This window comes from Gopherus evgoodei, chromosome 16 (assembly GCF_007399415.2).
Source record: "Gopherus evgoodei ecotype Sinaloan lineage chromosome 16, rGopEvg1_v1.p, whole genome shotgun sequence".
Lineage (NCBI taxonomy): Eukaryota > Metazoa > Chordata > Testudines > Testudinidae > Gopherus > Gopherus evgoodei.
Window position 1 is genome coordinate 7,722,021 of NC_044337.1, and position 27,718 is coordinate 7,749,738.

The 27,718-nt window shown below is 47.4% G+C and overlaps 1 protein-coding gene across 16 annotated transcripts in view; it reads left to right on the forward strand.

Annotated features, from left to right (window-relative positions):
• Positions 1-27,718, forward strand: part of CACNA1B (calcium voltage-gated channel subunit alpha1 B) — a 507,473-nt gene that overhangs the window by 323,721 nt on the left and 156,034 nt on the right. For all 16 annotated transcript variants that reach the window (XM_030535592.1, XM_030535597.1, XM_030535598.1 and 13 more), the window contains 4 exons: positions 6,896-7,027; positions 7,863-7,935; positions 14,307-14,424; positions 26,637-26,704. In XM_030535592.1, the coding sequence (XP_030391452.1) occupies positions 6,896-7,027; positions 7,863-7,935; positions 14,307-14,424; positions 26,637-26,704 (391 nt within the window). The remainder of the gene's footprint in view (positions 1-6,895; positions 7,028-7,862; positions 7,936-14,306; positions 14,425-26,636; positions 26,705-27,718) is intronic.

A 27,718-nucleotide genomic window follows, 5' to 3' on the forward strand; every position in this document is an offset into this window, starting at 1 on the left:
GAAAGTAGCTGTGTGGACGTTGCAGCAACCGCAGAGGTTCAGACAAGCCACCTGAGCTCAAGCCCCATCTACCCCCTGGGGCAAGCTCAGGTGGTTCTCCTGAGCCTTCCCTGGTGCTGCAACATCCACACAGCTATTCTCAGCACTCGAGCATGAGCCCCTCTCTACCACACGTCTGTCTATCCGACAAAGCTGCCTCCCGGCTGCAGTGTAGACGTACCCTGCAGAGCTGAAGTCGAGCTGCTAACCCAAGTTAAGAGCTGAGTGTGATGGGTTGGACCCTTTGAGAAGTCACCTAATGTGCTGCAGTTCCACTGAGTCTACCTGTTCTGCCAACCTGGGTCCCCTTTAACCTGTCTTCCCGTGCCAGGCTCTTAAAACCTCCTCTAACACACCCACAGGCAGGGCCACACCCAGCTGCAGATCAGCTCTGGGAAGACTCAGCTTCAGGGACTTGCTCCAGCACCACATCCTCCCTTGGAGTGCAGACCCAAAGAGAGATTCTGAAATTCACCTCCTCCCTCAATGTGGAAGAGGGATGTGCACACTTCTCGCCCCTCCCCCCAGTTATAAATTGCATAAACTGCGTTATATTATAACCCAGAAATACATTTATTAACTATTACAGGTGTATTTTAAGTAGTTAAGGACGTAGCAGACAGAACAAGGCTGATTACTAAGAAAATAAAACAGAGCCCGCAAACTAAGCTTAATGCACTCAAGAAACTGGTTACATGTGAGTTCTCACCCGAAATGTGGTTCTAATAACCTTCTTCACAAACCAGACGCCCTTCCAGCCTTGGCCCAGTTCTTTCCCCCTGTTCAGTCTTAGATTATGTCTATGTCATTTAAAATGCAAAATCTCTCTCTTTTGTGTGAAAACTGTGGGGGCATCTACACTTGTTAATGGCTTTTTGCGGTGACACTCAGAAGTTTCACTGCAAAAAGAAAATCACCTTCACGAGCGGGGTACAGTTCTTACTGCTGTTGTTTTGCGCTGTTGTGAAAGTGAAGATACGTTCCACTAGTGTAAACACCTTTTGGCCTTCGGAGGATATTCCGCAGTTCCAAAAGTGACCACTCTGGCCAGCATCTCCACTGCTCTGGCGCCAGGTAAACAGATGTCTGCCCCTCCCCCTGTAAGCCCTGGGAAGTTTGAAACTCACTTTCCCTTCGCTTGTAGATGTGGCAGAGGGGTTAAAAAAAATGCCACGAAAGAACCAAGGAAGGAATGTGGCTGCTGGAACATGAAGCAGTGCCACATGGGGCACTGAGAAAAAACCCAAAATGCCTCCCGCGCAACCCCCCCAGACCTATGCAGAGAGTTGCACCATGGGACAGCTGCCCTGCAGTGCTGCTCTCATTGGCAATGGAAGTGCTGCTAGTGTAAACGTTCCCTGACACCTGAGAAATTAAATGAGAACACAAACCAGCACTTTTCTGTGACCGGTTCCCTGTCACCGATGAAACTTAACACCGCAAAAACTCTGCAAGTGTAGACATAGCCTTAGTTGTTTCCAGCAGTCATCTTGGGTGGGGTAGCAGGGGAGAATTCACGACCTGGATTACCTCACTCCTCACCCTTAAATAGGATTTGCATAAAGTGGGAATCCGTTGCTTCCTAGTTTGACCCCCCCTTCCCTTAACAGTGAAAAGTTACAAGATGTCCCAGGTAATGCTTTAGTATCAGGTGACAAGACCACCTGACTCTGTAGGGCCCTTGTCCTTCACAGGCTGACCCACGGATTCACGGGAAGACTAGGCTCTTTCACAGTCCATTGTCCTTGTTGATGGGCCATCCTCCCTGTCTGGCTTTCCCATTGTTGTACCTGAAGTGCTGGCAGTGGGCGCCACCCAAAGTAGCATAGTTGAAATACAGACACATAGTCAATGTTCCTAATTTCAGATACAGAAATGATACATACACACAAATAGGATAATGGCATTCAGTAAATCATAACCTTTCCAATGATATCTCAACAGGAGCCATCTTGCATAGAGTATATCTCAGGCATATTTTCATAAAGAATATGGAATGACGCACCATACTGAGTTGCTATCTCTTTGCTGCTATTTCAACCTGCTAGCTAACCCGAGTTAGGAACACACCTTTCTTTGCTGTGTAGATACACCCTTAGAGTTATCTGGCTTTTTAAATGTTGATCGTTCTGCAGCTCCAACTTTCACCTGTAAGTGTCCGAGGAAATCCAAATGTTGACACTTTCTGGGAAGGGTGAGGTTCTCAGCAGAAAAGAAGTATCCTGACGGGACAGCAAGCTCCAGGAAAGTGCTCAATCAAACCAGCACCGCACATCTGACCATGAGCTAGTTGAGAAAGTTAGCAAAGCAAGAGTTCCAAATGCTGCGTTGCTGCTGTCTGGTTCTCATTACAGCCTCACCCTGTACTAATTCCTTCCTTTTTGCCTGGCTTTCACTGCAATGTTTCCCTGAAGCATCCTGCCCTTGGATTTTTGCCTCTAATCTGTTCAGCGGAAGGCAGGGGCACACCATCCTGCTCTGAATAATTGGGGGTATTACGCCTTTTGATTTGGAGGCTTTTTCTTCCTTCAGCACAAGCCGGGAAGATTGTAAAAAGCAGAGTGACATGACGGTTAGGAAGTTAAATTGCAGCTGGGTGAAAAGGTCACAGCAGGATGGCACATCACTACCGTGAGTGAGAATGCAGCCTAAGAGGAACTGAAATTCAGAGAGAGGAAGACAAGGAGAAAATAGCTCAACATAATTTCCTCCTTGTCAAGATGTAATGAGAGCTGGCAACTGTAGAAATTTAACTCCTTGTTACAGCCCTGGGGCCTGTCATCAGTCCTAGATGGATGCTGAAATGACCCGGGTATGCCTAGCGACTCTGGATAATCTAGCCACCTGACCTGTGTGTTTGCTGCCCAATCATGTTAACTGAGAAATACCAGCATGAGGCAGGGAAAATTCCCTTGGAGAACTTTCTGTCCTGGTCTGTGGTCACAAAAACCCTTGTCTCTCCATCAGAGCAATTTATCCTCTTTTTAGGGCCTGAGCCAGGGGTGGGCAAACTTTTTGGCCTGAGGGCCGCATTGGGGTTCCAAAACTGTATGGAGGGCTGGGTAAGGAAGACTGTGCCTCACCAAACTAGCTGGCTCCCACCCCCTATCTGCCCCCTCCCACTTCCCACCCCCTGACTGCATCTCTCAGAACCCCCAACCCATCCAACCTCGTCTGCTCCTTGTCCCTTGATTGCCCCTCCCAGGATCCCCCGCCTCTAACCATCCCCCCAGGACCTCACCCTCTATCTAACCCCCTCTGCTTCCTGTCCTGATTGCCCCGATCCCTATCCGCACCCCCGCCCCTTAACAGGACCCCAGGACTCCCATACCTATCCAACACACCCTGTTCCCCGTCCCCTGACTACCCCCCCCCCAGAACCTCCACCCCATCCAACTGCCCTCTGCTCCCTGTCCCCTGACTGCCCTAGGGACCCCTTGCTCCTTATCTAATCCCCCTGCTCCCCGCCCCCTTACCATGCCACTCAGAGCAGCATATCTGGCAGCCGCGCCGCCCAGCCGGAGCCAGCCACACCACTGTGCTGCCCAGCATGCGCTCGCAGCCCCGCTGCCCAGAGTGCTGGCGGCGCGGCTAGCGAGGCTGTGGGGGAGGGAGAACAGCAGGGAAGGGGACAGGGGCTAGCCTCTCCGGCCGGGAGCTCAAGGGCCGGGCAGGATGGCATAAATGGGGGAATCTCGAGTAGGAGCAGAGAGGTTATTTTAGCTCTGTGTTTGGCACTGGTGTGACTGCTGCTGGAATAGTATGTCCAGTTCTGGTGTCCACAGTTCAAGAAATATGTTGATAAATTGGATGGGGTTCAAAGAAGAGCCATGAGAATGATTAAGGGTTTAGAAAACATGCCTTACACTGATAGACTCAGCTTAATAAAGAGAAGGTTAAGGAGTGATTTGATAAGTCTTTAAATTCCTACATGGGGAACAAACAGACTCAAAGACTTAAAGGCCAGAAGGGACCATCATGATCATCTCTGATCTCTTGCACATTGCCACAGAATCTCATGCACCCACTCCGGTAGTAGGCCCATATAGTTAATAATCTTAATCTAGCAAAGAAAGTTATAACATGAGCTAATGGCTGGAAGTAGAAGCTAGATAAATTCAGACTGAAATAAGGCTTAAATTTTTACCAGTGAGAGTAATTAACCATGGGAACAAGTTACCAGGGGTTATGGTGGATTCTCCATTGCTGACAATTTTAAAATCAGGACTGGATGTTTTTCTAAAAGATCTGCTCTAGGAATTATTTTGAGGAAGTTCCCTAGCCTGTGTTATGCAGGAGGTCAGACTAGATGATCACAATGGTACCTTCTGACCTTAGATTCTATGAATTTATGAATTCAAAATGGCTTTTGAGAAATTTCCTTCAATTTTATTAATTTTTTTAAAGTTAGTGTCTGAAATCTAAATGAAATGTTTGTCAAACTGAAACAACATTACTTTTTGGTTTGCTGAAAGATTTGAATAATTCTGGGTTTGGGACAGGCCGAAACAATTAAAAAAAAATCAGAACAGACAGCACACCAGAAAATCAGTTATTCACCCAGCTCTGCTTGCTGGTAGATGGTGGAGAAGGGAATGGTGTTCTAGGAAAAAACTGGAAAAGCGGAACAGAGAAAAGTGAAGGAGGAGTGGGTAGCAGTAGAATAATTAGGAGCCTGTATGAAAGCCAGCTTCCTCTGTAAGCTGTCTTATGGAGTTGTGGAGGGGGAAACAGACAAATCATCTGGCACCCTTCTTCCACACCCTACAACAACTGTTCTGCAGTAAGAATTTCAGGTTAAGGGTGTGGAAGAAGGGTGCCAGCCCCGGTGGAAACTGTGGAGCAGGACTACCATCAGGAGCCCAGGCTCTGTGTGGTAGCTTCCTGGTCTGTCAAGAGGAAGTGATAGAAGTAACTGGAGAAAAAGGAGAGAGAAAGAACTGGAAAAATTCCTGCTTGCTATCCCAAAGTGATCAGAAAAACTTGAAGGGAATGTCTACACCGCACATTAAGCCTGGGCTGTGACTCAGGTTTGAGGCCAAGTCCCTCTTCTGCCCACACAACAATCATAGAACCACAGGGTCAGAAGGGGCCACAAGGGTCTTATAGTCTAACTCCCTGCCAAGGTGCAGGATTTGTTGTGTCTAAAATCAGTCAGACTCAGGTCAGCAAGCGCTCAATACCCAGGTTTTAGAACCCTGCTTAGGTCAGAGCCTGAGTCCCACTAAGCCTCGGCGTCCAAGACCTGTCATTTTGCAGTGTGGATGCAAATCAAACTACAAACCTGAATAAGAAGGTCTGAATAGTGCTGTATGGACATGTTAGCACAGCTCTGGTAAACCTGGGTTTGCAATGCAATATAGATGCTCCAGCATGGGCTTGGAAACTCCATGTCCACAAGCACAGGTCCCACAGACCTAGGTTTACAATGTAAACCTAGATAAACAGCATGTATAAAGGTTTAAATCCCTATCTCCCATTGTGTGCTCTAACCTTGTTGTTTCTCAGGCTTGTCTGTCTAACTGAAGATTATTAAAGAGATCCTCAGCTTTAATAGCGCTATCTGCATTTTCTGATTCATTAGTTTTCCTAATATAAACGTTCTCTGCTTGTTCTCAGCAGGATAATAAACTGAACAGAGAGTGCCATTTCTGTACTCCCTCTCAGGACCTCCTTTATTTAACCTGCCTCTTCCAGCTTCGTGTGTGGGTGTATATATGTGCCCATAATGACGGGATGGAATAAATCCAGGATGACCTGGGTGGGGATAAGAGCAGATTGAACAGCAGTTTCTGGCCAGGTGGAACCTGCTGTGTGGAGGTCATGAGCTGAGTTAAGTTCCCTTCCTTGAGTTCTTGTCCACCATTTGCACAATTTAGAGTTTTGATGCAGTGAGGTTAATTTTTAATCATGGCTGTCTGCTAAATCAGATGGCCAAATCTCCCTGGAGTGCTCACATTCTATGCCTAAAACCCCGTTTCAGTTTAAATGCCTGAATGTGAGATGATTTTTTTGAGGTCTGTCTGTGGAAACCACGCATGAAACAGTTGAAAGTTCATGTTTAAATAGCTTCCCAAACAACATGGTGGGGGGAATCAGGCTCCTATGGAAATGAACCATTCAGTCCTGGCTCAAGTCTTACCAAAATGAGAAGTTCACATCTCCGCCAATTCATTCTGGCCTTGGCATTATCAGTAAATCCTCATTCTTGGCATCCCCAATGGTTGGTATGCAGGGCCAGTGCAACCCCTTAGGTGACCTAGGCAGTCGCCTAGGGCGCTGACATTCGGGGGGCGGCGACTGTGGTGGCCGAACATCCGCCACCTCTGTCGGGGGCACCATTTTGGAAGCGGGATCTTCCGCTGCCTAGGGTGCCAAAAAGGCTGCTGGAGCTCCTGTTGGTATGTGTAGTAATGGAAAGGAAAATGCATGGGATTAGGTCTGTTCCCTACAGTATATATACTGCAGAGAGGATGAGCTAAGGAATGCTGCATTGTTTGGAGCATTTAAAGTTAGATTGGACAAAGCACTGCAGAATTCATAGTAGCGGACTATTCTCCACAGGCAGGCGTTTGCTCAGGATGACTAGAGTGGTGTTTTCCATCTCTGACTTCTCTGATTCTACATGTTATTTTGCTATCTGATCGACTCAAGTGGGCCACATTGTTCTGCTGGCATTACATCAGTGGAGAGTTTGGCCCAGATGAATTGAAGGAGACTGTTCAGCTTGAACTGTGTCCCATAGAACACTCATCATCAGGTCTCTTTTAAAGAGCTAGATCGTTTTAATGTCTTCCAGAAATGGCCCCCCTCTCCCCGTGACACTAATAGTTGGTTGCTTTGATTTACAACCTAGATACTGGAACTCTTTAAGGAATCTGGTGGTCTCCTTGCTGAACTCCATGAAATCCATCATCAGTTTGCTATTCCTGCTCTTCCTGTTCATTGTGGTGTTTGCTCTGCTGGGAATGCAGCTCTTTGGAGGACAGTAAGTGTAGTGTGTTGCTCATATCAAAGCAGTCCCTGAGGAAGGCAAAAGGCTGATGGGGACTGGATGGCTCAGACGATTTGCAAATCTGTTTTAAATGCTTTCATGTGGAAAATTTTCCTACCGGAACATAGTTTTATCAAACCTGAGATTTTTTTTTTAATGGGACAATGTCAGTTTCTATGAATAATTTCAGTTTTGCAAAGTGAAATGTCAAAACAAGCATTTTTGTTGCAAATTGACATTTTGAAAGAAATGAAGAGCATTTGTTTCATTTAAAGATAATTTTGTCATTTTGTTCTTTAAAAAAAAATCTAAACAAAATGACATTTGATGTTGAAATGTCCATTCATAGTTTCATTTAGTTTATTTTCAGTTGGCTATTTTGGATTTAAAACTTTTGGAATTATTTGTTCCACAACATTTTTCAATGTTTTGATTTTTCCATTCCCATTTAGGGATGGAAATTTAATTTCAAAATGTTGGAATTTCCAGTGAGACGAAAATCCCATTTTCTTAACAGTTCTGCTAAATGCTCCTCTCTTGGGTCATGTCTGCACTGCACTGTTGGCGGTAAAAACACACCCTGGACCGACAAAAGTTTTACTGATGAAAAACGTTGGTGTGGACAGCACTTTCTCAGCGGGAGACACTCTCCCGCTGACAAAGCCACTGCCCCTCATTTTGTTGGCGGAAGAGCTCCCTTCCTGAAACTGACCAGGTTATCTCTATGTGGAGCAAATTTTGTCTTCTGACTCTGGTGATAGAGAATTATGAGAACGTAGACATTTTTTTCCTGCACTGTTTTAATTTTAAATTTTTATTTCCTGCTTAGGTTTAATTTCCAAGATGAAACACCAACCACAAACTTCGATACATTCCCTGCTGCCATCCTCACTGTGTTCCAGGTAAAGCTTCCTCCTGCATTGGGTGTGCACTAGAAAGGAACGTTTAGACATCTTTCGGTTCCCAATGGAGGAGATGTTCCTCAAGCTATCTGGAATTTAGGAAAGGAGAAAGTAATTTTTGTTTGCTCATAGCCTACTGTTTATTAGAGAAGAACTGCTCACAATATGCTGTGGGATTATAATGCACACATTTACCAGTGAAATGATCCATAAAATAAATGCTGAGGGGCTCTTTGAAATTCAGGCAAGCAGAATTCTTTTATGGGGAAAATGGACGGTCACTTTGCACAAAGCAAGCATAATCCAAAGGCTGGAGGAGGCCCTCCAGCATTCTTCACGAGGTCACCTCCACATTACCTTACACTGCAATGAGATTTCTCGTGTGTTGTCCTCTGCACAGCATCTATAATGGCATAATGTAGCAAATGAGCACACAATGACCCGCTTCTATTTCCTCCTGCAGTTGCCATATGTTCATGGGGAGAGTTGCTGGAGAAGGGCCTGAGGCAATAAGGAAATAATATAGCATTTTGCACTACCAAGGTTGTGGGATGAGATTGGATAAGAATTAAAATCAGTGGGGGAGCCAGGAAAGAGTCATCAACCTAAGCCAACATGATGTGATGATCTGGGAGAGTTGCAGCTCAGGTTTTAAGGGCCTGATTCTGCAGCTGCTCCATGCCTGACGTTATTACAGAATCACTTGCTTAGTTAGAGAAACGGGAGTGATGCGCCCCGTTCTGTTTGAAACAGCAAGTGAACTCTCACTTGCCGTTGGGAGACCCATGAACATCCTTTACCACTCTGTTCTCTGCGTATCCATTTTTGCTGGAGATGGGCTCAATCTGAGAAGTTCAAATTTGGATCCAGACCCAAATTTCCCCAAAGTTGAGTGATGCCTGGATGGGACATTCCAGTTCACAGTCCTCCAAAGGAGTCTTGTGGTTAAAACAGAATGAGACCTGGGTTTTATTCACAGATCGGCCACAGTTTCAGTGAGTAACCTTGGGTAAGCTGCTCTGCTATGGCCCTCAATTCCTCCAGATGTGAAGGCGGGGGGTTCTATTACTCAGCTTGCTGAGATGTTGCAAGGCTTACTGTGCTCATATTTGCAAAGTGCTTTGAGGCTCTTCCAAGGCGAGATCCCATAGAGGAACAAAGGTATTGTGACCGATGGGACTGAGCTGAGAAGCCTAGCTCTAGATATGAAAATCCCCAGGCTCTGGTGGTGGTTTGGTTTAAGCCAATTGTTACCCGTTGGGAAATTTTATAGTACTTGCTTTCCGCTCACATGATAAAGACACTGGGCAATAGGGCTTCTGTGGGATGAGAGTGAGTCTTTGCGGATCACTTCTAAAATTTATGTAAAAGCGAGTGTAAAATGGCAACACAAGATAAACTCAGTGAAATTTTGAAGCCAGCTTCTGCTACCCTGTTCATTCTGATCAAGTAATTTGCTGTCATGTTTCCCCCACCCCACACACAACCATTCAGAATGCCGTAATAAGGGCTCTCCAAACCCAGCGTTAGACCTTGCCCCGCCTCAGTTTCCCTACTCTCATACAAGCCAGTGGGCCAACTCACTGGCCAGTGCATCTATGGCTACGTCTATACTTAGACCCGGGGACACGATTTCCAGCTGGCATAGACGTATCCCAAGTGTAGATGTAGCCGATGACACTCCGACCAGTGTCAGTTTTTCAGTCCCTTTTTCCCAGCAAAGCATTTATTGCTCAGACACAAACATAGATCAACATCAGTCGAAACAGGTAAACAACCTCCTGTCCCTGCCCCTGGTCCCTCCTAAGGCCTCAGAGAGCTTCTGCTGCAGCCCACAGAGCAGGTATCCCCAGCCAGGTCTTTCACCTCGCTGGCACAGCAAGCTCTCCCTTCCTGATCCTTTTCTTGATTTCCAGTCTGCTGTAGGAGCCACTCTAGTCCCTTCAGTTCTTCCTCTGAACTCAGCCTGCCCTTTAAATCCCAGCAGAGTGTTTGAGTCACAGTCTTCTACCATGTGACCTGGGGCATTGTAGCAAATTGCTGCATCTCTGCACTCCAGCAATTGGCTCAGCGAGAAATGTTTACAACAACCATAGACACAGACTGTTTATAAACCAGAAAGACCTCAGTTAGCTGTCCATGCAGCACTACTTGAGGGTTGCCACTTAAATAATTACAAGTTGCTAGCTGGTAAGAGGTAGGCCATTGACGGGTGCCTGAGGGGATGTGGAATGTTGGAGACAGGATGCTATTGAACTTTGGCTCTGCTGAGGGATGTTTTGTTCAGTGGCTGAGCTCTCTAAGTACTGACTTCGTGACCTTCTGCTTTTGGCCACTCTAGCTGAGTTGCATTGCATGTGTGTCTGAGGCTGGGTTTAAATTCATTCAGGTCCCGGTTCAGAAAGCATCCCCATTCAGGACAGCGCCTTAAGTACGCACTTCAGTGCCTTCCTGAATTGGCATCCCAGTCTTTGGCATCACTCACATGCACTAGTCAGTCCAGTATCGTTATGGAGCAGATTTTAAAAGCTATTCTTATTCTATCATCTGATGGCTGTTCAGCCAAACCTTTGCATTCACTACTGAGCAGTGCCGGACAAACTAATCACCACAGACAATCCGGTATATTTTGCCCATTGATCTTTCTGCCAAAGTTCCATAAAACAAACTTTGACATTTGCAACTTTTTTCCATATTTCAAATGATCTGGCAAATAGTGTGAGCTGCTCACAGATCATTTCCCACAACTCTTGGCGTGAGTATTCACTAGTTGTGATTTGCTATGCAATCTGTGATTGGCTTCCTAAGTCACATGATATTTCTGCTTCCTGTCTGGATGACCTGAAAAGCCACAAATAGCTTTCCAGTGGGGTTGCCAACCCTCCAGGATTGTTCTGGAGCCTCCAATTGTCATGTGATGAAACCTCCAGGAATAACAAAACTGGCAACCTTGCTTTTTCCAGTTGACCCCTAAACACTTCCATCCTGATTTTTCATGCATATGCCTGTTTCCCCAGCTCCTCTTTCCATGAACGTTCTTGTGAACCAAATTCACTCACATGAATGGTCCTGGAAAGCAAAATGAAAGCAGATGCAAATTCATGGGAATTATCTGATCAAGTGTTTGTGAATCCTGTTTTTCAGAACTTATCCAGCACTAGTGCTGAGAGACCAATGGCCAGAGTCAGATACTCAAGTTATTCTGATATAACTCCAGAGTAAATCCATTGACTGGAGTTACTTCAGATTTACACTGGTATAACTGAGACCAGAATCTCTGTCCCTAAGTGGTCATTAGGATATACACACTGCACTATATTTGCTAGTCTGCCATAAGAAACATCATTGTATCTCAGCCAGAGCCTTTCCCAAGGTAAGTAGCTGGTGGGCAGTCTGAAATTTGAAATTCTTTCTAGTATATCATGCACACGTGGGTCTTGTTTGCTAACAATACATCATAGACTCATAGACTCATAGACTCTAGGACTGGAAGGGACCTCGAGAGGTCATCGAGTCCAGTCCCCTGCCCTCATGGCAGGACCAAATACTTTCTAGACCATCCCTAATAGACATTTATCTAACCTACTCTTAAATATCTCCAGAGATGGAGATTCCACAACTTCCCTAGGCAATCTATTCCAGTGTTTAACTACCCTGACAGTTAGGAACTTTTTCCTAATGTCCAACCTAAATCTCCCTTGCTGCAGTTTAAGCCCATTGCTTCTTGTTCTATCATTGGAGGCTAAGGTGAACAAGTTTTCTCCCTCCTCCTGATGACACCCTTCATGAAACCATCATGTTTTAGTTTCTTACTAAATACAGACCATTCAAACTTTCTGTTAGTGGGCTGGAGTACTGAATTCCAGAAAAACATTTCCTAATGCACCAAGAAGTGCTATCATTAAAATCCCCCATATTTGGCAATCAGAACACTAGGTGCACAAATTTCAGAGTGCTGAAAACACAAAGAAAGTTGTTGAAAAACGAGGAGGGCAGAGGCTCAGAAGAGTGAAAGTTTTAATGTGGAATGAGCACCTAGGAGCTGTGATGCTTATCAAAGGCTGAGACAAATTCATTAATCACTGTTTGTTTAGATGTTATTCATGTACTATTTATTGTTATTGTGTCAGCATCCAAAGTCCTCGATCAGGATCCGGGTCCCATTGTGTTGTGCCCTGTACAAGTACATAGGAAGTCACAGTCCCTCTCCTACGAAGCCAAGGTTCCTCCTCCTCCTGATTATGTTCTCCATTTAGATTCTGTGTTCAGTTTTGTGCTTCTCTGGCCTGGTGGTTGCTGTCTGCAGTGTTTGGCTGTCTGTGGTGCCTTGTGGTCAAAGGCGGCAGGGAGCAGTAGGTGCCGACCAGACTCCTTTGTAACCCGCACGCCTTCTGGCGTGGTGCGCTGTCCTGTCTAGTGGCAGAGAGAGAGAAAAAACGAATCTGCTCTACAGCCTTAGCTAACAGCCAGTTGGCTTTTAGCTCATGTGATAGAGGCTCATGTACTAAGCCCCAGAGGTCCCCGGTTTGATTCCGCCCGTCGACGGACCAGGGTCGGGTGGCGTTGCACCTGCTGTTACTGACAAACCAAGATGGTGGGGCTACTGAGTGTCCAGTGTCTCCTGTGACGCTCATGTCTGCCTCAGCCCCATTGCACCTCCCTGTAGGATCTAGTAGGGAGGCAACAGGGATTCCCCAGCTTTCTCTCCTCAGGTCACTAGGGCTGCTTTGAGGGAAAATTGTAGCTTAGCTGCCTCTTTACCTCCGCTCTCACTGCTCCCCGGCTGGAGCCAAGCTGCATGGAGCAGCCAGGAGGAGGAAGCAGCTGTGGCTGGTAGCCTGGTGCCATGCTGCTGGCGAGGGAGAAGAGTGGGTAGAAGAGGGGACAGATGGAGAATGGGGCAGGTGAGTAGGAAGCAGGTTCGGCGGTTGCTCCTCGAGACTGCTGGGTGGTGATTACTGAGCAAAAATCCAGATGGCCTCTCTGCCCACCCCTCTTGCTGCTCAGCCTGTTGTCACTCTGCCAGGGCAAAGCATGGAGCTGAGGTGAGAGAAATGGCTGGTTGAAAAAGAAGGTGAGAGATTCACTGCTGGGCTCTGCCTCCCTTCCATTGCCAGCACACTCACTTCCTCCAGCTGCACCCTGGTACCTCCTCAGCATCCTTCTAACTGCTCCAACACCTGCCAGCTAGCTCCCCTCAGCTCCCCCACCTGTCCCCCGGCACCCACCAGATATCACTCAGAAACCCCCCACTTGTCCCATGGCACACTGCCCAGGTATCCCCTCCCTAGTACCCCCAACTTCAAACCTCTTCCAATTACCCCAGACACAACCCACAGCCAGGGTGCCTCCTGCATCAGGAGACATCTGCTTCTATCTGCCTTTGCCCCATAGGCAGCTGGTAGTGTTCCCCCCTGCCAGAGGCAGGCTCTTCTCCTGCCCCCGTATGGAGTGAAGTCAGTGACACTCTCCCATCCATGGGAAACATCATAGGTGGAGCTGTGGAAATCTTGGCCCCTATGCATGACTGGTTAATAGAAGGAAACTGAAGATTCCACTGGGCTGGCCTGACAAGGGCATATGGGAGTAGGGCTGCTACTGCTTCTGCATGCTGGCAGTCTTCGCTCTGTGTCCAGCCGTCAACCTCACAGTGCTGGTGCTGCCAGGCAGCAGAAAACAGGCAGCCCCAGAGTCCGCTGAGGGAAGGAGTTTTGAGGCAGGAATAGGACTAAGGAGCAGCTATTAAGTGCTGCTACTGGCTTCCTGCTGCCAGTGGTCCCAAGTACTCCTCAGCCCTCATGGCAGACCACAAATGTCTCTGATTACAGGGCCCTCTCATGGGTTGTTGAGTCCAAGGGCCTCCTCCCAGCCCAAGCTTTGGATCTGTGGGTCCATAAATCCTGCCTCAAACCATCCCCAGCTGGCTGGAAGGAATTTATAGAGTCTAGTGGATAATACCTATTTTCGCTGCTGTACCTCGCAATAATCACTATACTACTTTGGTTTTATCTAAACCAAAATAGTTTAAACAATGTATGTTGAGTAATGTAATTGACTGGATTTCTCAGAAGGACTCTCTCCCTATCCTCTTAAGGGAGGCAGAAAAATGCAAGCGACTGCCAGTTTTAGATAGATATGTACGCGACGTTGTAGCCATGTTGGTAGACAGAGTTGCAATTGATCTTCAGAAAGAGCTTCTAGAAATTCTTATGGGCAAAAGAAGGCTAAATAACCTGAAGGTGTTGGACGGGTTTCTGGCACACCCCTTTGCAGTGGCCTTCTTATCAGATGATGCTTATATAAAATGATGCTTAAACACTCCAATCCTTTGCTCATCTTCCTCTCTCCCTCTCTCATATTTAACTACCCAGATACTGACTGGCGAAGACTGGAATGCAGTGATGTATCATGGGATAGTATCACAAGGTGGTGTCCACTCAGGAATGTTCTCTTCCATTTACTTCATCGTCCTGACTTTGTTTGGTAACTGTATCCTTGCATTTCAGTATGAATTGTCCATGGTATGACATGCCGTCTCTCACTAGCAAATCAGCATTCAGGATGCTCCAGCCTCCTGAAGTGCTAGAAGGCCATGCAGTGTAGTGGTTGAAACCCAAGTCTGGGAGGCAGGACACTTCGGTGCTATTCTGACTGCTACCAGCTTATTGGGTAACCTTATGTAAGTCACTTAGCGCTTCCCTTTGCACAGACCTGCTCCAAACACTAAATTGGTTTTAATTCATACCTTTTGGTATTTCACAGCAGTCTGTGTGTGGACGCTTACTTCAAATTAAGAAAGTCCTATACTGAATGAATTTAGGCCAGGGAGAAAATAATTTAAGATAAATCCAAATAGAACCTTTTAGCGAGAAGTGTGTCCACACACATACTTACACCGAAATGAAATCCAATGTAGACTAGGTCCACACTACAGCCTAGGCCGGCAAAACTGATGTCACTCAGGGATGTGACTATTCCACCCTCTGGGTGACAGAAGTGACACCAGCATAAGCACTCGTGTGCTCAGCGCTATGCCGACAGGAGAGCTTCTTGTGCCAACATAGCTTATGCCAGTCGCATAAATCAGTAGGAGTTTTGCCGAAGTAAGGATTGCAGGATCAGGATTCAATAAAATGCACCATCATGCATGCCACAGCCGATTGCTCTAACACACTGAGTCTTTTAATTATTCAGTGTAAAATTATATGATCATGTATGAATTTATTAGTAGACATTGATGCCTGCTACTTTTAGCAAATTCTAATCTCAAGAATACTCCAGAAAATATTTATTAGGTACCAAGTCGCCACACTCATACCATATTGATTAGATTTCTCTTTAGACCTTGTGATTTTAGTACCACTGTTATATGCTCTGATAAAGTGATTGCATACTTAGTAATGAATTATAGGGGTGAAAAATTCTTTACTAAAAGCCAGTTAAAAGTGTACTTTTCAGCCCTGATTCAACAAACAACACATCTAGCTTACACATATTGTACTATTCGGTGCATAGAGCATGTTCACCACACATGCTGCAGCGGTGAAAGTGTACCGGGACACCTGCAGCGCTGTATGTATACACACGGCCTTAGTTATTTGGTGAATGTTTGAGTGTAAACTACTCCTGATCTCCCTGTCTCTCAGTTTGTTTCTCCGCCTGTAAAATAGGGATAATTATGTTCACCTTTGTGAAACGCTTCAGGGTCTTTGGATGAAAGGTCCTATAGCAGGGCAGAGGAGCCTTAACAGCCCCCTCCTACCTGAGAGAGCCTCTTTAGGCTTAGCAGCCTTTGCTCCAGGTCAGAAAAGATGTTTGTTTGGGAATTTGTATTAAAGGGCGAGTGGCGGGAGAGAATAGCTGTATTGAAACAGTCCATGTAGAATCATTTTGGAGGAGAGGTGAGAAAGCAAGGTAAGTGCACATTTACAGCAGCATACCAGCCTTTCATTTTGCACATTTCTCCATATTCAGCGTGAGGCAATATGATAAGGAATGGCAGATTAAATGGCATCTGAGTTGTACTTGTCACATTAGAGTCTCTCTTCGGAATTACCCAGCTCTAATTCAGCCTGTCAGTGAGCAGCAGTATCTACTACTTGGAGACGGGCTCGGTCTTTGCACGAGGGTATCCATCTCAGGCAGTGCAGAGACCGTGCTGGAAATAAGAAGATTCTGAAATTGGGAGGGGGCAGGGGAGGAGGGAAGTGCTCTGGATCCTTAGGGCTTGGCATTTGAAAATGAGATGAAAATATTATCAGATTGAAAGAGCGACTGGGAGAAACAGGCTGGCTTTTAACCGTAAAGAGACTGAGATCTAATGCTTTTTTAAAGGATACGGATTCCATTTTTATCCTTCCCCCCCCCCCCTCCACCCTTGGTAGTTCTCTGCTCCTATACACTGATGTCACTCCACAGAATTCATTAGTTTCACCAGCATAAAACTTGTGTAATGGAGTGGCAATTCAGAGCCAGAGTGTAGTTTTCACGAGTACTGTTCAATTTGAGAGCCACCAAGAGACAGATTCTCTTCCCTGCACCAGCCCCTTTTAGGCTAATCTGCCAGTGAAAAGGGGGAGGAACTCCCCCTGCAAAGGAGCTGTGTGAGATGGTTTGCAGCACAGGTATGCCGAAGGCAGGCAGGGGAGTGGACAGAGTGCTGTGTGCTCTGGGTAGCCCATAGACAGCTATACAAGGCTGCTGGAGGTTAGAGCAGTCCCCGAGGCTCGCCTAACATGCATCTGGAGCCACTCCAGTACCTGGAGCAGTCCAGAATTAGGGAGGTACAAAAGCCATAGAGACTTTCTCCAGACTGTCCCAAAGATGTTGTCCTGACCTGCTTAGGAAGAGCCCTGCCCTTTATGAACTGCTGTGAGGGACTGTCACAGGGCGGGACTCACCCCTGCAGCGCCTCCTGCTGGTCATCCTGGGAATTAGTGTTTCCAGCTCCAGAGTGCCCTCTGCAAGCTGGTGTCCCACTTGCCGCTGGGCCTGAGTCCCTCCTGGACCCCAGTGCCCCTTTCAGGCCAGGGTGCAGCCCCCTTGGCAGTACCGTCACAGATCTGTGTCTCCCCTCCCCAGGGAACCTCCAGCCCCCTATCCCCACCTTGCGTCAGTCTTGGGCTACAGCCAGTCACTATCTAGCCTGCACTCACTGGGGCGGACTGAAGTATAATTGCCACTCATCATCGGTGAGGAGGGTTTGGACCTGCTGCCTTTGTCTACCCTTGGGCTGCCCTCATGCAACCCCAGTGCCCTTCCTGGCCTTTCATCAAAGGCCTGCAGCCTGGGAGTTTGCCTGGCTGGAACTCCCCAGCTCCTCTAGCCTTCCCCCAGCCCTGCTCCACTCTCGGTACCCTGGTCAGCTTCCAGGCAGCCAGGTCCTTCTCTCTATGGCCAGAGAGAGACTGCCAGCTCCTGGCTCACTGGCCTTTTATAGGGCCAACTGTGGCCTGATTGGGGCGTGGCTCAGCTGTGGCTGCTTCCCCAATCACAATGCCTTTAGCTTGCAGCCCCAGCCCTCTCCCAGGGCTGGCTTTAACCCTTTCTGAGCCGGAGCGGGTGACCACCCCGCTACAGGGACATATGGCAATGGAGAAGGGGAAAGGGTTTCCCATTGGTTGATACACTGTTTCCTGTACTGGTTTTATTTTCATTTCCATGCTACACACCTTCCAGGGCCAACATCATGTTCTTTGTATGCTCCAGCTATCCAGCCTTCCTCTTTGTTAGGGATGCAAGGAGGGTCTCTTCTCTGTGTGTTTCCACCCACACTCCTCTTGATGTGTGTCTGAAACTTGGGTAGATCCTCACACCTACCTGCCGTACTCTGCCAAGAACAGGTGCCATGAAGAGACACTTTGAAATCTCTTGCACTGTCACTTCTTTATCGATTTCATTGAATCCGTGAAATGTTTTTTTCGAGGCAGAAAACAGACTAGAGGTAAAGGGTTAGATTAAAATAATAGTCATTATCTTTAACTCTGGAACATGATTAGCAGCTCAACTAGCTTTATGGGCTGAGCATCCCCAACCATGAGAATTTTGCACATAAAAGGGATCTCATGCTGTGGAACTAACCCCTTTCAAGTTCCATTTTAACTGGCAGACAGTTCCAGCTGAAAATTACACTTGGGGAGAACATTTTTAAAGACATTTTAATAGCCTGGCTCTTTCATTGCTTTAGAGACATAAGATGGGGGAGGGATAGCTCAGGGTACGTCTACACTACAGGGTAATTTCGAATTAACATAAACCGGTTTTATAAAACAGATATTATAAATCGATTGCACGCGGCCACACTAGGCACATTAATTCGGTGGTGTGCCTCCATGGTCCGAGGCTAGCATCGATTTCCGGAGCGTTGCACTGTGGGTAGCTAACCAATAATAACAGTAACAATAACTTCGATTTGCGGCCACACTAACCCTAAATCGATATGTTAATATTGATTTTAGCGTTACTCCTCTCGTTGGGGAGGAGTACAGAAATCGATTTAAAGAGCCCTTTAAATCAATATAAAGTGCATTGTAGTGTGGACGGGTACAGCGCTAAATCGATTTAACACTGTTAAAATCGGTTTAACTGCGTAGTGTGGACCAGGCCTTAGTGGTTTGCACATTGGCCTGCTAAACCCAGGGTTGTGAGCTCAGTTCTTGAGGGGACCATTTAGGGGTCTGAGGCAAAATCAGTACTTGGTCCTGCTAGTGAAGGCAGGGGGCTGGACTCAATGACCTTTCAGGGTCTGTTCCGGTTCTATGAGATAGGTATATCTCCATTTATTATTATAGTACCTTTTATTGAACCAACTTCTTTTGCTGAAAGGGACAAAGCTTTTGAGCTACTCAGAGCTTTTCTTCAGGTCGCTTTCATTATTCGCTCATTTTCATTATTGCTCATTTCAGTGCTCTGTAATGTGCCTCTGGGATTCTCACTAAGCTCATCCAGGAGAGAGCCACCAAAACTTTGCTTCTCATGTCTGTTGCCTGCAACCTGAACTACCTGCCACACACCCTGTAATGCAGACAGAAGAATCCTCGGGGCACTATATACATACATAAATAAGATATGTCGAGAGTTATTCATTAATTCTCTGTGAATCCTGCAGGTGAAAATGAGTTCACCACTGTGGAATTTTTGCATAAATGAAGTATCAGAGGGTAGCCGTGTTAGTCTGGATCTGTAAAAGCAGCAAAGAATCCTGTGGCACCTTATAGACTAACAGACGTTTTGGAGCATGAACTTTCGTGGTATTCACCCACGAAAGCTCATGCTCCAAAACGTCTGTTAGTCTATAAGGTGCCACAGGATTCTTTGCTGCTTTTGCATAAATGAAGTACACAGGAGGAGAAGAAAGCCAACTGAAAAGTATTTATGATGTTAAGGAACTCACTATAACAGGGTTAATTCATTCCAATGAAGTTCCTGGACCAGGTTCGGATGTGAGATACTGTACACTGTCGCAAATCTGGAAGAAGACTTCAGTGGAGGTTCTCCAGATTTACACCAGTGTAAGTGACATCAGAGTATGGCTTATTTTGTCTCTGTAGAAATAGGTCTTTCTAAGCATTTCAGACCAGTATAATTTGATAGAGTAAATTTGGGATTACTCTGCTCCCTAACCATGTGACTTTATCTCCAATTGACATTCATGAGAATCTGCACAGATTAGGAAGAACAGATGTGGGGGATTTTTTTGTTCTGTTTTTAAAGTGTCTCTTTCCCTTGATCACTCGGGGAATAGCAGAGGTAAGCCCACTGGTACTCCTGCTGATATTTCAAAAAGGATTTCAGTGAGGTCGCTGCCACCTCTGTCTTTCATTGAAATACATTTTTAATGCTTGTGGCATGCAGAGGGCATTCTTTTCATATATCAGAGAAAAGTGAACCATAACTTTCAAATGGCTTATGTTGTGTCAGGTACAACATAATCAGAAATGTCTGAAAATGGCAGACTCCATTTATATTTCAAAAACCAACCAACCAACTCTCCCTAATATTTTTTCTAGATGTTAAACTGTTGGCGGCACAAGTAGGTATAACCTGAAGTAATAGAATGGCATAAAGAAAAGGGAAATATTGGTAGGATACAATATATCTATTATCCTTTAGGGAACAATCCTGCAATGGCCAGATAGTGGATTAGATATGACAGATGATGTCTCTTCTATTTCTAATCCATCAGTTAAAGGGACACTGCTAATTACTTTTTAAACAATAATTTTACTATTTCGTTCCCGCCTCTGTCATTTGCAATACCCTCTTAGAAGTTTGAAAAGAACGCTTCTTTCCCAACCTGGATTGTTCAATAGGCACACACTAGTTTACCACCACCCTTTCCCGTGGGCATTTTCACTGGAGTTGAAATGTACATGGCTCTTCTCATTTTTGTTACTTGCATCACTGATGTCAGATCAGCTCTGGGAACAGGTTCTCTTTGCTAACGTGTGCTCCAGCTGTGCAGTAGCAAAGCAAAAGAAGACACTGCGGTTCCTCTTTAAGGAGTGGCTTTATTTTCAGGTTCTCAGCGCCAGCCTTTGATGAATTACTATTTAGGAGAAGGAGCTTGGAAAGAAATGGACCAAATTCTGCTCCGAGTAGAGAGCCTGTTTTAGCAATTGGAGGCGGGCTTCCAAAGCAATGTTTTGCTGATACCCCGCCTGCTGCATGCATAAATTCCTGCCCACCATGGTCTGTGATCACATCACTCTGCACAGAGCTGATTTAAGAATTTTGGGGCGAGTCAATGAGATGATTCTTCAGGAGACTTAACTGCTTCATTTTAAATGTGGTGAGTGGGTGTATCCCCAGCTCCTGCTTCAATAGTGCAGCCAAGTTGTTTGTATCAGTTTATGTTGTCGAGGCTCTTTGCAAAGAAAAGGGCTAGAAACTTGCTTAAAAACCAAAACCAAAAAGATCCCCAAACCGTGAGATTCTCTTTTATATTCTATTTCTAGTTCCACAAAATCCTGTTGCTGGCTCTGTCTCAATACGTTTAATGGGAGTAGCACTGTTGGGATGGAGAAAAGAATCTAGCCTGATATAAGGTAAGGCCTTGTCTATATTCAGTGTTGCTCCGTACACAAGTGCAACTTTGAATATAATCAAGACCTAGAAGGAGTGTCCTAAATGAAACTTCAAGGCCAAATCTATCCCTCAAAAGCAGCCTGCGATGGCCCTCTCTTTGTAACCATGGAGTGAAAGCAGTGCTGAACAAAAACTGCTAAAGTTAGCCAACCAGTGCATTGTGTCCAGGAAGATACAATCTGAGCCAAATGCTGAAGTTTTGTGCAGTGCTTGGTACAACCAGGGCCGCTGCCAAGGTCTTCTTGTGACTTGCATGGTCCCAAAGTTCCCATTTTACCAGACGGTATCAGTTTGAAGGTGGATCCAAACAGCGCACCCCATTAAAAGATATATTGGCGGCGATTAACAACATTACTGGAGGCTTTTCCTGCCTGTGTGTATGCAGGGGATAGGAATTGGAAGCCAGCTCCGTGACTGCCATTCAACCCCATTGGGAATCTGACTTGGTTGCTCGGAGGCATTTTGAAAGCATCGAAAGCACCTAAGAGGAAGAAGTCAAGATAGCTGTGGTCACTTGGACTGGCAGCAGTGACCTCTGATAGCGGTAATGCAGCCGTCACAGCTGCCACTCCATTTTGTTAAATTAGAACCTCATATTCCAATCAGCAGGTAAACAGGAAATGGGAAATTAGTGTCTTTTCCATTAATGGAACTCAAATGTCTGTCAGAAACGCAATCATTAAGGAGACAGCATGGTGGGTGGGGAATGATTGTTTCAGAGGGTTGTGTTATTTTGCTGACTCGGCTCAGCAGGAAGGATATTCTCTCTCCCATTGCCCCTACCTGCCCTGCCTGCAAACAAGAGGGAACCATTTCCAGCTTTTCTCAGAACCAGGGAAATCATCTCTACAGACTCCGCCATCTGAGATGACAGCCCGGTAGACAGACTCATGGTAACAGGCCTTGCGCTGATGTGCTAAAAACAGGGGTGTTGATGTTGCTGCTCAGGTTCTCAAACCTTTGGGGTTGGGAGGGCTTGAGAGCCTGGATTGCAGTGCTCACACAGCTATTGTTAGCATGCCAGTGCAAGCCCCACTGATGCAAGTCTGTAAACCCAGGCAGGGATGCTCACTCCCAGCTGCAGAGTAGACATACCCATGGAAGCTGACAGACCTCGTGACTTTCTCTGGCTCTGTAGCTCACTGATTGACTAAACACAACCCCTGTTGCTTAGTGTCACCGTGCAGGGAGTTAATGTGGCTATAAGAAGGTGCTTGTAGGGCCAGGCGGCCTAGGGGTTGGTGTGCCTGACCTCTGGCCCCTTCTTTCCCTAGTGGAGGTGCTTCAGGATTTTAGGCAGTGGGGTAGAGGGACCCAGGCCCTCCCTCTCCAGTGGGTCCCAGACCAGGGCCCTGTGTGAGTCGACCCCCAGAACAGGGGGCCCTTGCAGCAGGGAGTCTAAATCACATGCTCTGGGCTACTTCCTACCGCTGTCCCTTCACTGGGGTGGCTTGTCTCCCAGTACCCCTTTGTGAATCTTGGGCAATGCCCTGCCATGGACCCATGCTCCTTCAAGTGGGGCAGTCATAAGATTGGTGAGGCTGAACCCTACAATGGTTCTGTGCTTCAGTCACCCAGTTACCTCAGGTGCTGGAAGCTCCTTGTCTCCCTTGGCCAGGGAGACAGTACTTACTCCCGGATGGCTGCCTCAGCTGGTAGGCTAGTGACCCTTCTTCTCAGGTAGGGAGGCAAGTAGCTCTTGCCTCTTTGCCAGTCAGCCCTAAACTGAGCCAGGCTCTCTCCTTTCCTCCCCGTTCCAGACCTGGCATTGATTGCAAGTGTAATGGGGCAGGGCAAAGTGAGCTCAAAGACTCTCTTTACCTCTGCTATGCTGATGGGCCATGTTGTGAGGAGGCCTCACTCCCTGCTGCGCTGGAGAGGGACGAGCCAGAACAGGTGCGGCAGTGGGTGGAGCCATTCCCACCTGTCCCCGCCCCCCAGAAGTCAAGGGGCGGGATAGGAAATATAAAAGCCCGGCCCCGGCGCTCAGTTGGAAGGAGGCTGCCGGAGAGGACAGACGCTGGGGCCCGAGCTCCTGCCGGGCCCAGCCTGCCCCATGCCCAGTACCCGGAGGAGCGCTGGCCTGACCTGCCCCGTGCTCGGTACCCGGAGGAGCGCTGGCCTGACCTGCCCCGTGCCCGTTACCCGGAGGAGCGCTGGCCTGACCTGCCCGGTACCCGGAGGAGCGCTGGCCTGACCTGCCCCGTGCCCGCTACCCGGAGGAGCGCTGGCCTGACCTGCCCCGTGCCCGCTACCCGGAGGAGCGCTGGCCTGACCTGCCCCGTGCCCGCTACCCGGAGGAGCGCTGGCCTGACCTGCCCGGTACCCGGAGGAGCGCTGGCCTGACCTGCCCCGTGCCCGGTACCCGGAGGAGCGCTGGCCTGACCTGCCCCGTGCCCGGTACCCGGAGGAGCGCTGGCCTGACCTGCCCCGTGCCCGCTACCCGGAGGAGCGCTGGCCTGACCTGCCCCGTGCCCGCTACCCGGAGGAGCGCTGGCCTGACCTGCCCGGTACCCGGAGGAGCGCTGGCCTGACCTGCCCCGTGCCCGGTACCCGGAGGAGCGCTGGCCTGACCTGCCCCGTGCCCGGTACCCGGAGGAGCGCTGGCCTGACCTGCCCCGTGCCCGGTACCCGGAGGAGCGCTGGCCTGACCTGCCCCGTGCTCGGTACCCGGAGGAGCGCTGGCCTGACCTGCCCCGTGCCCGGTACCCGGAGGAACTGCCTGAACTTCCCGACATCCGGCATCCAGAGGAGCTGCCTGAGCTTCCCGACGCCTGGCATCTCGAGGAGCTGCCTGAGCCACCCCACACCCAGTACAGAGAGGAATGGCCTGGAGTTCCTGATGCCCGGTATCCCGAGGAGCCCATGGTCTGGGACCCACTGGATGGCGCCAGCGGATGGCAGGTACCCAGTGAGGGCGAGATTGGAAGTGCCCCGGGGGCAGCCGACCCGTCAGGCTGCAGATCTACCTGAGCCTGTGTCAGTGTGTTTCGGTCAGGATCCCCACTGACCGTCAGCGGTGTTAGCCGCTACAAGGGCCCCGGGCTGGAACGCAGTGCAGTGGGAGGGCCTGCGTCCCCCCTGCCACCCTTCCAGGGGTGGCAGACTCCCCCTCCCCCTGGCCTGAGGAGGCCATTCAGACTGGTTGTTTGCTCAGTCCCTCCTGAAGGGCCTGAGCCCTGAGTTGTTTGCTGCCCCACCCTGAGCCAGGGCCTGGGCTTTATGCACCTGAACTGCTTGTTGGCCCGCCCTGCCCCAGGGCTTGGGCTTCTGGACTGCTTGTTTGCTCAGCCCTGCAGCAGAGGGTCTGAGCTCCCTGCTAACTGTGTGTTGTTACTTAGCCCTGCAGCAGAGGGTCTGAGCTCCCTGCTAACTGTGTGTTGTTGCTCAGCCCTGCAGCAGAGGGCCTGAGCCCCGAACTAACTGTATATTGTTGCTCAACCTTGCAGTAGAGGGTCTGAGCCCCGAACTAACTGTGTGTTCTTGCTCAGCCCTGCAGCAAAGGGCCTGAGCCCCTAATTAACTGTGTGTGGTTGCTCCGTCTTGCTGCAGAAGGCCAAGTGACTGGGCATTGTCACTGTCTCCCAAGTGACTGGGCATTGTTGCTCAGCCCGGAAGCAAAGGGCAGGACCCGGGACGACAGAGTGTGGTGAGCTGGTGTGGCTCTCCTTCACCCTCAAGGAGGGTTGAGCCCCGGTTCCACCCTTCTACAGGCCATTTTTCTGCTTCATCACAGTGGCCCCTCATCATAACTGAGAAGAGACTCAGGCACTGAGTTAAGCAGCCTGCTCTGAGCTAGCTGAGTGCTGCTGGAGCTCAGGGTGCTCTGAGCACATCCCTGATGTGCCCATAAGCTGAGGGGTCTGGGACTTTATGCCACCACAGATCCCCTGGACACAGGAGGGGGGGCCCAGTTACCCCCCTAGGAGAACTGCCTGAGAAGTGCAAAGCACCCACATAGTTAAATGAGTGCTTAGCCCAGCGTTTCCCTAAATCCTGTCTTAGGCTATGTCTGCACTGCGCGGTAAGTCGACCTACGCTACTCAACGTAACGTCGCTGGAGTCAACGTATCTTAAGTCAAGTTACTGCAGGGACTACACCGCGGGGGATCAATGGGAGAAAATCTCCCCTCAACTTACTGTACTCATCTCGGGGGTATAGTACAGGGGTCGACTGGAGAGCAATCTGCAGTCGATTTGGCGGGTCTTTACTAGACTGACAGTTTACTAGACCCACCAAATTGACCGCTGGTGGATCGATTTCAGAAAGTCGAACCCTGCCATAGTATAGACCTGCCCTGAGATTTAGCTGCCATGGAAAGGTCTGCTAACTATACTACACACCCTTCCTCCTTGCCATACTCCCCTTTATCTCCTTCGCTCTTTTCTGTCTCATTGCTTTCTCCTATAAATCATTTGTTCCCCACAGCAGTGCCTTGTGCATCTTTCCCAGGTCACAGACCACATGAGCAGACATAGTCTAGTAGTTAATTACATTCTGTTGGCCTAAAATTCCTTCAGGCATTTCAGCTGGCTCTAGTATATTTTCAATTCCTGTCCTAAGTTCTTGTGCAACAACTACAGTGTCAAAGAACTACATCGTTTCGCTCTGGTGGATGAAGCAACCCCTGTACACACACACATAGGCAAGTATAGTAGTAAATGACTCTGGGATTCTTTAGAGGAAGAAGACTAAGTACGTCCAAGATCATCTTCATTATCATGTTAGGATCCCATTCAGCAGATCCATCACTACTTCAGATAGCCATCACAGGACACCTAGAGCTGAACATCTTGTTGTAATATATCAAGTATTTTCACAACAGCATGGGATTCTTTCTGAGATGGATTTGTGGACTTGTTTTTATTTGTTTGCTGTATATGCCCTGCCTTTTGTGGCTGTACTATCTTATTTGTAATTGATCTTTTGCTTTATTGCAAACTAATACCAAAAATGGTCACAATAAAAAAAAAATAAGAAGGAGGAGCTGAAATCATAAGTAAAAATGAAAGTGGTCCTCCTAATAATAAATGAAAGAAAAACAACAGAGAGGACATATAGTAGTTGCCAGTGATAAAGGAAGCAATAATCTCATTGCCATATTGACTTCATTGTGATAAGTTGTATTTTCTTCTAGCTAGTATGTCATATTGCAGTGAGACAAATTTAACTTGAGAAGAGATTTTCCTTTTTAATGGTGACCACTGAATAGTAGAGATGGAAGAATTGTCTCAGAGCACACCGTTTGTCAGCCAGTGGTTGATATTTAAGTAAGAGGGGGAATGAAGAAAGCCAAAAAGTAGGTGCATGTATTTGAGTCAGCATAGTGGAGTGGAGAAGTTGGAGGGGAAGAATGGATGGAACTGAGAGATCTCCTACACTGTGGAATAGTCTCCCAGTGCAAGTGATGAAGTTGGGTAATTTGTAACTGGAGAATATTCAGTAGAGTGCAATCCTATGTTGGCAGGAGGGGAACTAGATTTTTCCTTTTTGCATGTCTGTAATACTCTGTTGGTTGCAGGCGGTGGTGGTGGCGGTGGCGGTGGGGAATATAAATGGAAGATTATTTAACCCATCACTGTGTGAAGATTTTTCCTTAGCTGCTGCCTAAAAGACACACTCCTGAATGTCTTCTTGGCTATTGCTGTCGACAATCTTGCGAATGCACAAGAGCTAACCAAGGTATGTATGAAACATATGGCTTTTCAACCAATACAATACTTGTTCCAGAGGGACTGTAGTATGTGAGCTCCATTCTGCAAATGTGACTAAATAATTCTTATTGCATTCTCCCCCTAGCACCCTAAAATTCTGTATACGCCACTGGTGGTGGATCTACATGAACTGTCCTGCTCCAGCCAACCTCTGGTGGCCTTGAGATTTTTTTTTTTACAAGTGTCATGCTCCTGTGGCACCTTTCTTTATTCATTTCCATTGCTGCAGCCCTTATTTAGGGAGTTGATTTTGAAACATACATTCTTTTTTGCTTAGTAATGAAGACCTGTGCATGTTCATCTTTGTACCTCTGAGCTCTCCTTATTCTTTAGATTCCCTATTATTATTATGATGATTATTATTAATCATAATAATAGTACCGTTTTGTTTTATTATAGAGTGGGTAGTGAGCACTTTTCCTTGCTATCACACAAAAGTGAAGAAGGACCTCTGACTATTAGCTAGTTTCAGGGGCAGCGGTGAAGCAGTTGAAGGTTTTTAGTTGACTCAATAGCATATTTTGAAGCTGTCGCCCAGGGAAATTCAGTGATTCATGTCCTATTGCTTAGTGTGGTGTTTCATGCTAATACGTCTTACCTTGCCGAATTTCAGTACAAATCCGAGAATTAAAATCCTCCAGTCAGGTCTGTGGAAAGTCACTTGCAAAAGGCCTTTACAGAAGTTCAGTCACGAGATTAAAACCTGCCTTCCCCTTGGCAGAGACAAGAGAAATTCGACACACAGGCCAGAGCATTGGCAGAATGCCAGGACCTGGCAAGAGCTTAAAACGAAGCTGAGGTAGCTTTACTTCATTTTACATTGGAACATCCCATATGGGAAAATATATATACACCAGGATTGTGCTGGAAAGGTCCAAAATGCTACAGCTTAGCATAGCATTACTGTACTGCTTTGGATCATTACTGCAGAATCCTCCTTTGGTCTCTATGGTTTTGTTTACACATATCTAACTCGTTCTCA